General features: G+C 40.0%; 1 protein-coding gene across 2 annotated transcripts in view; it reads left to right on the forward strand.

Moving 5' to 3' along the window:
• The window catches only part of osbpl1a (oxysterol binding protein-like 1A), a 40,275-nt gene that overhangs the window by 5,439 nt on the left and 23,752 nt on the right, over positions 1 to 11,084 (forward strand). For both annotated transcript variants that reach the window (XM_008407415.2, XM_008407416.2), the window contains exons 2-12: positions 1,658 to 1,787; positions 1,870 to 1,955; positions 2,048 to 2,122; positions 2,286 to 2,397; positions 2,561 to 2,646; positions 5,413 to 5,557; positions 6,130 to 6,197; positions 6,289 to 6,333; positions 10,074 to 10,147; positions 10,320 to 10,383; positions 10,489 to 10,590. In XM_008407415.2, coding sequence (XP_008405637.1) covers positions 1,664 to 1,787; positions 1,870 to 1,955; positions 2,048 to 2,122; positions 2,286 to 2,397; positions 2,561 to 2,646; positions 5,413 to 5,557; positions 6,130 to 6,197; positions 6,289 to 6,333; positions 10,074 to 10,147; positions 10,320 to 10,383; positions 10,489 to 10,590 — 981 coding nt within the window. In that variant the 5' untranslated portion in view covers positions 1,658 to 1,663. The remainder of the gene's footprint in view (positions 1 to 1,657; positions 1,788 to 1,869; positions 1,956 to 2,047; positions 2,123 to 2,285; positions 2,398 to 2,560; positions 2,647 to 5,412; positions 5,558 to 6,129; positions 6,198 to 6,288; positions 6,334 to 10,073; positions 10,148 to 10,319; positions 10,384 to 10,488; positions 10,591 to 11,084) is intronic.

Raw genomic sequence — 11,084 nt, forward strand, 5'->3', positions numbered from 1 at the left:
TATATATATATAGCGTACCCTTTCTTTTGTAAATCCATTAATAGCAGGGGATTTTACTGGGTTTTTACTCACATTGATACACTTTAAAGATAGAGAGTCAGACAATCCTCTAGTCATCCAGTCACCTGCTTTTCAGGCCCAGCCAAACCTGTTTCTGAGCCACACGTCGGTTTCCTGCAGAAATCAAGCTGCAGCATCTTAGTAGTCTTTTGTCGACTACGTGATTTATTGATCCCTCTGCAGAACCACATGACATACCGTGACATTGCCTTGTGAGCACTTTCCATTTTTCTTGTGTCTTTCAACAGCAATCATTTGATGCCAGCTATAGCGGTGTCATGTGCACATGTTTCTTTTTTTATAAAGGCTGGATATGGAGGAAAGGAAAGATCTGCCTCTTTCCTGTAAGGCTCGGCTAGGGACGGCTTCCTTTTGAAAAAAAAAAAAGAATCCACATTCACTTCTCCTTGCTTTCTTAATTTCCTAGAAAACAAAAACCCTTGTGACTTGTTTGTCACATGACCCCGCGCTGAATGACTGGCTAAGTAATGTAAACAATAAGGGAGGCTGTGCAGCAATTTAAAATGCCCAGTCTGATGGTTGTAAGGCCTACATGTCGCTTTATTTCTGTGAAAGTGTGTTGCAAATTGTGCCTCATAAAGTCACTCGATGATCTGCGGGAATATTTGTATGGAGAGAAAATAGTCTCAGAACACCTGAACTATTTTCTATTCATTTATTTCATTTTCTGCTAGAGAGGCAAAAATCAATCGACCAGTCAAATACTGTTAAACTCTCATTTATTTCATATTCATTGAACCTACCGCAACTATGAATCCTCACCATTTCAGTCAATAAGTGCGTCAACCTGCGATTGCTTCTTTAAAGCACTTTAATAAAGTTTTTAGTTTATTAGAAGCGATGGGAACAAATGGCGATATCGTTCTAGAACGTTCAGCACATTTCTTTTCTGCTTTTGTGCTTTAAAAAAACCACTAGAATAAGTTACAAATCTCAGTTATCAGAAAATGAATGTTCATATTGGGCAGGAAATCTCAGGATTGGTGCCTCTCTAATTTTTGCCAAGCTTTAACGCCCTTCAAACACACGCAGGCGGTTGGAAGGCATTCAAGTTTACCTGCATATTTGAACACAAAACATGACCACGTTATTCCCTTTGTCAGGCGCGGTGCTTGTGGTTTGGCTTTGTTTTGACAGTATTCAACCTGTATCCACTGAGAATTACCGACGTGCTTCACAGTCTTGCATTTTTTTTAATAGCAGCTCTAGCAGCTAAAACCTTTCCAAAATTATGTAGCGGTCTTGGATTAAAGCCAGGCTGGCTGAAATCCTGGGGCAGCATGTTTAAAGAGCAGAGCAGAAACAAAATCCAGCAGATTTTGGCGAACTGAGGCCACTTCTTTTGATAAAGAGTGATTAAGATCCACCTAAAAAAGACATGACAGACTGATACGTTTGTGGAGAAAGCTGTCGAATCATGGCGTTGGACAGTTTCCACTTCTCTTTTATTGTTGTTAAATAGCTTTACATGTCCTATCATGGTCAGAGTCAGACCTGAGATTTAAAAATCTCCCACTCAGTGCTATTTATCATGTAGCTGCAGCTAACTCCCATCCTTTCTGGTTTCCTCCTGCAGGCTTCCATGGAGGATCTGGAGCCAGAGGAGCAGTTCCTACAGTGTGCCCGGAACGGAGATCTGCCTGGGGTTCAAGAACTCCTCAGGTCCAACGCAGCGGCAGAGAGGCGGATTAATATCAACTGTAAAGGTGTGTGACTAACACATGGGTGTAGTTTCAGTTAAAGTGTGCTGCTGAACTCGAGTCAAGTATGTCCTGTTTTTCATTTCAGGTCAAAGCAAGTCTAACTTGGGATGGACGCCTCTTCACTTGGCTTGTTACTTTGGTCACAGAGATGTAGTGGAGGAGCTCCTCAAGGTGGCGACGTTCCTCTCTCTCTTTTTTTAAAAATTTTTTTTAAAGATGAAATGACTGTACAGGTAACACGTATTTTCGCTCACGTCCTGCAGGCGGGAGCAAATGTTAACCTGCCTAACAACATCGGAGACACGGCGCTGCACAAAGCTGCGTTCACAGGGAGAAAGGTGCGTTTGGAAAATATTCCACCTATTTTTATTTTTTTTTCAAATTAAAAACTCTCTGCTCCACTTTGTTGAATGTAAGATTTATTTATTTTTTTCGCATGCGTTCGTTCATTCATTCGTTTCCTGTCAAACCAATCGAATCGATCCATCGCATATTGATCAGGAGGTTGTCATGCTGCTGCTGCACTATGATGCATGTGCTGCTGTCATCAACGGCTCGGCTCAAATTCCCAAAGACGTCACTCAAAACGCAGAGATCAGAAGCATGCTGGAAGGTGAGAAATACATCTTGTCATTCTAAGAGTTACCATGGAGACCTGCTTTCAGTCAATTATTTATTTATTTTTTTTTCACGCCGGCTTGTTTATCGTCCATTCATACAAACTATTTATGCCGCTTATATCCTACATTTTCTCCCCGTCGCGTGGCGGATGCCAGCTGCCGAAAGAACAGAAGAGAGGAAATTGGAGGAGAAACTTCTGGAGGCTGCGAGAGAAGGAGACCTATCGACTCTCACTCAGCTGGTTGGTGAAAGATGCTCCTCGTGTCTCGGGCCTCACACAGAGCTTAGGGCCGAGTCCTGCGTGTTTTCGTACAACTTTGAGGCGACATTAAAGATGCTGCACTGCTAGAGGTGCAGATGAAAAGCAGAATGCGTCTGATTACTCATCTGAGAATAGCATGAAATCAATCAACACAATTTAGTATTTCATCTTGAGGAAAAAGAAAATGTTTTCTAATCTGAAAAAAACAAACATCTTTTGCTGTTGGTGTAATCTGGGGCACGTGTCAAACTCAAAGTTTTGCCTGCTAGACTCTAGAAATAGATACTTTGAGATAAGAGTGTGATTAAATATAATTTTATTAATGTTTGTAGTAGTAGTTTTATCTGGATATTACAAAATGACATCAAGTGTGAAAATATGTTTAATATCATTTCATTTGAAGAGGTTCTCAGAGGTGGCTGTTTATTCTCATTTTAACAGTTTCATAGCTATTTTTTTTATCATTAGTTTCTGCCACAACTGGCCATTCAAAGACATTCTTGACCTTGATGTGGCTTAAAATGAAAATGAGTTTGACAGCCCTGACTTAGGATGTAAAGTTATTTTACTTTACATCTAATGAAATGCTAAAACATTTTCACATCTTCTAATATGTATGTCTGTGTTTCACATCATGTTCTTGCTGTTGTACGTTTGATTAAGTAGTTGGAAATGTCACCTTTTGACACTCCAAGTACTTATGTTTAATTATTGCAACTCGTGATGTCGTTTTACATTATATAGCGTGTTTAATTAAATTATTAAATTAGCTCTCACTACATCCAGACTGAAACACCACCCTACACAGGAATTGGCACACTTTAAAAAACTCGTAAAATGTGTTAAAATAAGTCAAACTTTCATAGTGGCATAATCTCGAGTTGAACATTTTAGTAGAAACCCAACCTTCAGTTTCAGTACATCTGAGCCGTGGGGGAAGAAAACAAGATAAGAGATGTATTTTTACACCAAACCAAAATTATGCAATTTTGCCAACAGGACATCACTTCGTCTTCTCATATTCAATTCGACAAGCTCTGCATACAGAGAGAGGGATCTTTAATCATTCCTCTTTGCATAATCTCTCTATGCCATCCAGAGACCTGAGCTCTCCTCTCCTCGTCTCACCCTGTGGCTCTTTTAGAGGATTTAGATCTGTGAACTGAGATTTCCTTGGGAGGAAAAAAAAGAGACAGATTTTGTGTCTGGTGGTATTTTTCTGTATTGATTTGCCCTTTTGAATTGAGTCATTATGTTGCTGAAAGGCTCAAAATGACCCATTTTCTATTTTTCTGGTGGAGACGCACAGTTTTGTATCTAAAACATCCTGGAACTTCAAAGAATTTGAGATGCTATGCGCTGTAAGAAGGTCGCCAGGGCTTCTGAAACAGAAACAAAGCCGCAGCATCACAGATCTAGTTTTTTATTTCCTCAAACTCTTCTTCTTGGAATGTTTGTTGCTGAAAAGTGCGATTTTAATATTTTGTGGACAAAGATCTCAGTTAAAGTCCTATTAGAGTTTAGCAAACTCTACTTTTGGATTTGTGTTCGTTAGATCGCCTACTAAACGACTTCCTTTCATCTAGATATTGTCTAATATCTGCTGTGGAAACTTAACCGGAATCAGGAGACACTTTTTGCCAACAAACATTGGAAATCTTTTTCCTGTCTTCACTGCCAACTTTGGATCCTCATGAGACTCTTCATCAGTGGCTGCGCTGCGGTTGACCATGAAATTATGTAAATTGTAGGAAGCCCAGCAATTTCAAACAAACTCGTTTTTTGGTAAAACATTGTTGGCTCTAAGATTAGGTTGTTTTTCAGCTGTGTTGAAATTACAGCATTTTGCAAAACTGCAATGGAAACACTTTTTTTTGCATCACGCGAGTCATGTGATCAACAACAGGATGTTACTACTGGCAGAAAAGACGACGCAAAGAACAGGTAGCAGTGGGATGTTGACGCTGTGGCCCGTTTCTTACTGACTGGCTGCGTGAACAAATTCATTCAGATGTGATTTTAATGGTGTTTCTTATTTAATGGAAAAGCCGCAATTGCAACATTTTGTTTTTCCGATATTAGCAGAACATTGACAAAGTTTTGCGCACATTTATAATGTGCTTAAGATCCTGATTGCAGAAATGAGCACTTGTTTGTTACTTATGAAGATCAACCCCACATCTACCTCACCTACATATTTAATTTCCCTTTGTGATTAGTAAAATATTTTTGAATTTAGACAGTATGTTCTCTTGTTTTTCCCTCACTGAAGAGTGACTAAATGAAAAGCCTCTATGTCACACCGTATCCATATGCCCGTGAAACGGGAAATTATCTCGTTATTTGTTATTATTTTAAAAGAAATGTACTTAAATTTAAGGGTGAATCTGCCCAAATTATTTTGTTCAAATATTTTCAGGTTTTTACACATCTGTACCGGAGTGTCTGGGATTACGCAGCTGGTCGATTTGAAATATCTCACACATTTCCATGTATCACTTTTCACAATGCAGACAAGTTGACAACACCTTTTAAACACAATAGTTCACACACACACACATGCACACACACACACACAAAAAAAAACACCTTTTAAGGCGAAAGCATCTTAAAAGCATAGATCTGCCTTTGGAGTTTGTGCCAAAGGGTCTGCAGAATGAAAAGCAGCAGAAAGACACATGACAGTTCTGAGTCGGTGTGTGACAAATGAAAGAGTTTGTTCCTGTCCTGCGTGTTTTGCTGCAGCTCACCAGGAAGAAGCCTCCAGATATCAAGTGCACAGATCTGCTGGGTAACACTCCGCTGCACTGTGCCGCCTATCGAGGCCAGAGGCTGTGCGCCCTGAAGCTGCTGAGGAGCGGCGCCGACGCCAGCGCCAAGAACAAAAACGGTAAAGTGCAAAAGCCAGAGAGCTGGCAGCAATACCTCAGCAATACAGACTGCTGATTTTCCTTTTGTTTTTCAACGAGAAAAAGGACATAAAAAGGATCAAAACCAGCAATAAACCAAACCTTTTATGTGGCTTTTATGAAATATTACTCCTTTTGAAATGACTTGGAAATAAAAGAAAAGCTATTCTTTTTTTTTCTTTGTTGAGCTTTGATGCTGCTGTCTTTTTTTTTTTTACTTTTGAAAAATATTTCTCGAGGTGGTTGGTGACAGTTTCACCAGCCTCTGTCTCTATTTTTACACCCAGAGAAAAATAGCATCCACCCCGGCAAGCAGTTCGCAAGTCTTCATTTTCTGTCCCGAAATTTAGTCTGTTTTTATCTCCCCAAAAATAATCGTCAGGGAAGCAACAAACATAACAGCTGAGGGTGTACGAGCGTCTGAGCGTCCTTGACATTTATGGCTGCTGGCAGCGCCATTTAATCGCCGTTCAAGCTGACGTTTTTTTTTCCTCCTCCTCTCTCTCTACGCGTGTTCTGTTTTGATAAAACTCTTCAATTCCCTAACTCACAGGGCAGACGGTGTTTGACCTGGCCAGCGATGCGGCAATGAAGCAGTGTCTTGAAGGCAACGTTCATCGAGTGAGTGCTCAGCGGACGGTCAGCTTCCTAACGTCTCAGTTGATTTGCTCTGAGATTTGTTTTCTACTCTTTTCATGTTTCTCATCCACAGGGTTTGACCCGTCATGTCAAAAAGTATGAAGGACTCCTCTGGAAGGTAAAGTCTGGAAATGATGTTTTTTTTTTCCTTCTTCTAGTGGGTTAGAGAGGCCGCTCATTTTACACGTTACTTACTGTCTGTAGGCACCTTGCTGATGTGTAAACATGGCATTATGTTTTCTGATTTGTTCTTTTTTTAAGTCCGATGTTCCAACAGATAACATGCAGTATTAGAGGTGGCTTATTATGCTTCCTTGAACAGGCTGGGATAGGTCTTGTTCATTACATTTTTTGCACAAAACCAAGCTGTCAATGCTTACACTCGCACGTGAAAAAGACTGCAAACAGATGCGCAATTATACAACCATACATCTTTGAAAAGTAGAAGTGAAGCCTCCTGCACAACCACGGATGGTAGGTCAACAACAAAACTTACCTCTGCAGCCATTTTGCAGCAGTAAAACCAGCTGATCAAACATCCTGGAACTTTGGGGTTGTTTGGTGATGGGGTCAGGTTTCTAGGTAACGGCACACTGCAGCTCAACGATCGAGATGTATTTGAAATGGCTAGTTTTCCAGACATCAAAAAACGAAAAAATTATTGTATAAGATGGCTGGATGTCTTATTTATTTATTCATTTAATAAGCGCTTAGACTGTTTTTAGAAGCAGTTAAGACTTTTGCACGATAACGTGCAAAATGTTAATTTAAAAACAACGAAAGGCTCACAGGAAAAACAAATATCTTTGTTTTTCCTGTGAGCCTGTCCCTGTTTGCTCTTGCACTTTATAATGACCAAAGTCACTTTCACTAAAATGTAAAAGCTAAGTTGTTTCAAAAACAACTGCAGAGACATCTGAACATATTTGGAAGCATGACAGAAGATAACAGTATAACAGATGTTATAAGGTATTTTATTATCTAATTGTTGCACCTCAGTACAGTGGCTAGCATGGTGACCTCGCAGCCAGAAGATTCAAATCCTGGCCAGATCCCTTTTTTCTTTTGAAGTGTCAATGTTCAGGGTTTGGTTTATAAAAATGCATGTTTTTTTAATTTGGCACTTTAATCCCTCAGTGTGTGAATGCATAGTCATCAGCCCTGTGTGTTTCTGTGGTGGACCCGGTCTAGAGTCTTACCCACTCACCTTTTCTACAATATGCTGCTCGAAACCAAAACCAGTCCAGCTTCTCCTGCTGTAAATGGGAACTGTTCTTGGCAGCCGTCTGGTTACAGTTCCTTGTTAATTAATCTGCCGTGTCGTTCAGCCACAGCAGACCCTCCACTCCAGCGCTAATGCCAGTATTTATTGTAGAGCTCTAACAGCAGCAATTTGAAACAAGAAGAAGAAAAAAACCCAGTCATCTCTAAATTTTTAATCTAGTGAACAACAGGACCCGTAAATTACAGCAGCTCATATTGATAAAGTGTGAAAATACAATATTCAGACCGAATCCATTCAGGCTTTTTTTTTTTTTTTTTCTATTTTCATTTTTATCAGCTGCTGCTTCATTGTGTTTGGGCCTGTTCGCACACCTGCAGAATTCTGATCGGTTCATTCAATAATCCGAGCAACTTGGTGTTACCAGGTAAACTGGAGATGTTTGCGAGACTACAACAGTTTCAAATAAGAAGCCGCTTTGATTCACAGTCCAGCTTTTTCCAGCCCGTGTAGGATGTATCATTAGAGGAGCTAAATAAAGACCGGCCGACAGAACCTGATGGGTTGAGCCGCGCTGCGCTCCGTCGGTTTCAGACATCGCTGTCTCTCTGGGGTCGACTTGACTCCAGGGATAAAGTTCTTAAGATGGATATGAAAAGGTTATTTTGCAGGTGTTGCTGACAGGTGAACTACCCGCCTCGCCTCTTCGGTGGCTGTGTGCGGTGGACAAGGATCTCTGAGTCACATGTGCGGTGCATGATGAAAGCTGCAGCAGTAATGCGGTCAGAATGAGGACAAATTGCCACCCAGCCCTGCGCTGTTCCTGCCGGCTCCAAGCAGACAATCAAATTGCATAAGGGACTTTTTGAGCTGCCGACTTCTGCTTTGAAAGTCACCTTTTTTTATCTCTGTTGGTTCAGAAGTATAAATACAAACTCATCATGGGCCTAAATGAGGGAGTAAATTTTGGAAATTATTTGATGAATTAAGTTCTCACATTTGAATTTATTGTTTACGTTCTTAAATCAGGGTCTGGATTGGAGTTCAGGGAAATTATCAAAATTCTATCGAACGTATTTTTTATCGATACTGATCACTTGTCTATCGCGATAGATATTATCGTTTTACCATTCACCTGTACCCACCTGCGCTAACCAGCTTCCTGTCATCTTAGGGTGACATTCTGATAAAACATTGTACCTTTTGGATGTTTCAGAAGGCCAGTAATTCTGCAAATACATCTAAACTGGTTTTGGATTGGATAAAACACACTGACATAAAATGTCTATGCCCCAATTAAGAAATTCAATCTTTGGGCTATGCAAATGATTCTTCAAAGGAAAAGCAGCCATTTTTTATTTGAAGAATGGTCTGATCGTCATTTTCATTGGCAACAAAAAGCAAATGGATTCTCTGCAATTTGCTATGAGAGATTTGCCAAAAATATTCAGAGAGGTGCATGTACAGCTCTGATCGGTTTCTCTGATTTTACTCTTTATAGGTTTATGTTTGAGTAAAATGAACATTGCTCTTTTATTCTGTGAACTACTGACAACGTGTCTCTGAAATTCCAAGCAAAAATTTTTTATTTATTTGCAGAAAATGAGAAATGGTCAAAATAACAAAAAAGATGCGGCGCTTTCAGACCTCAAATAATGCAAAGAAAACAAGTTGATATTCATTTAGAAGCAGCAACACTAATGTTTTAACTCAGGATGAGATCAGAAACCAATATTTGGTAGAATAACCAGGAGGTTTCCAACGGGGTTTAGTGAAGTTTACTCTTAACTTTTTCCAGAGCTAAGCCTATGTAATTTTGACACAATAAGAAATAGAGAAAAGTCCCAATAAATTTACACTTCTAGAGCTCTTGAAATTCACCAATATTTTTGGTCGTCTCTGGTAAAAAAAAAAAAAAGAAAGTATTTAAATGCATCAATAAAAGGCCAGAATTAATATAACAATGATTCCAAATATCCAAACCATGTATCCACTGCGATAAGCAATGTCCAAGGTTACATTACCACCAGATGCCTTCAACATAGTTTTCTGCAAAAACAAACAAACAAAAAATAGAAGAATCAGTCTGACATCTTTTGATATGCAATAAACAAACCCAGTGGAGCTGCAGCTGTCAGGTGACCCTACATCCAGCATCCCTGCACACACACAGGTACTCATAGCATCCAGAAATAAAAATAATTACAGCACTTTAAGAGATCAACAGGAAATGTATTCTGTTAACAAGATAAAAGCCAAAAATGAACAGGAGGCATCCGACCCGTGTTGCTTCGCTGGATGACATGCCTTCATTACTGTCAACACAGGCCTGTTGTTTTCTTTCAGTCATTCCCATGTATGCATACCAGATGTCAGCTAAAAATAAGCCCAGTTGTAATTACCTCTTAGATGTTCATGCAAGAAGCTTTTTAGCATTCAGAAACCAACAGACTTCTGTTTCCGCGGTACTGGGGAACCCTCTGAAATGACTTTATCCTCATTATACCTTCTGAGTTAATTAGTCGGGGAAAGCTAAGTGTTTCCCAAGTGCTTCAACATGCTTTTTTTTTTCTTTTTTTTTTAATTACTTCTGAAAATACAAAATGCGTGTTTTGTTCTCATTTTCCACCTCACAGAGCTCCCGGTTTTTCGGCTGGCGCTCCTACTGGGTCGTTGTGCTGGACGGGGTTATATCCTGGTACCCAAAGCAGTAAGTTCAACTCTAACCTCAGCTGTGAAAAGAAAATGGAAAAAACAAACCTTTCTCCAGATAAATGTGTGGGAAACCTTTACCTGTCTGGCTTCTCCAGTAAAATAGAGAAAACCTTTTTTTTTTTCGTCTGGATTTCTGAGACTTCACTTCTCCCCTCTGTCAAACGTAGGTCCGATGCAGCCGCAAATGTCAGAAGGCAGGGCTGCAAGTCGCTCACAAACGCTCACTGCTTGGTAAGCCGGCTCTAAAGTACCCGGCTTTCATTTTTGACTTTTTATTCAATCTGCCTTTGCGCAGCTTTCGGCTAAAGCAAATATTTATGCTTCTGTTCTCTCCAGATACGAGCCAAAGATAACTGCTTATTTACCCTCAAGTGCTTCGATGACAGCGTGCATCACTTCAAGGTTTGCCCGAAAAGTGAACCGGAGGCGACTAGAAAAGTAAGTTTATATCGCCTCCACTTTCTGTGGTCGGGAATAGAAAACCATAATTAATCACAGACGGAGAGAAAGGTAAATTATGCAATGCATCTAAAGGTCCCTGTGAAGGGAGGAAAGTATCTGACAGAGAATCACTTCCAGGAATCGCATGTATTCTTCGAAGTGAACCGGTCGTTGGCCCTCTGCACTCGAAAGCTTTTGTGGCCTTGATGTTTGAAAAATGATCATATGCTTTAAAAAGGAATTATTTTTAACGCTAATCAAGAATCATGTTTTTTCTGCTGCACGAGGTCGTCACCATTAACAGAACTTAAACCTTTATAGTCTCACTCTGTCAGTCTGTATGTAACGGATAGATCAATTTGATTTATGGAGTTATGCATGAATCATGTTTCTACCGGCACGTCTTCCAGCCAGAGGACGAATCCGACCTGCCTTGAATTTGTTGCGTTATGTTCTAGCATATTAGTTTAATTTAGCTGCTGATATATATA

The sequence above is a fragment of the Poecilia reticulata genome, linkage group LG4, assembly GCF_000633615.1.
Source record: "Poecilia reticulata strain Guanapo linkage group LG4, Guppy_female_1.0+MT, whole genome shotgun sequence".
Classification (NCBI taxonomy): domain Eukaryota; kingdom Metazoa; phylum Chordata; class Actinopteri; order Cyprinodontiformes; family Poeciliidae; genus Poecilia; species Poecilia reticulata.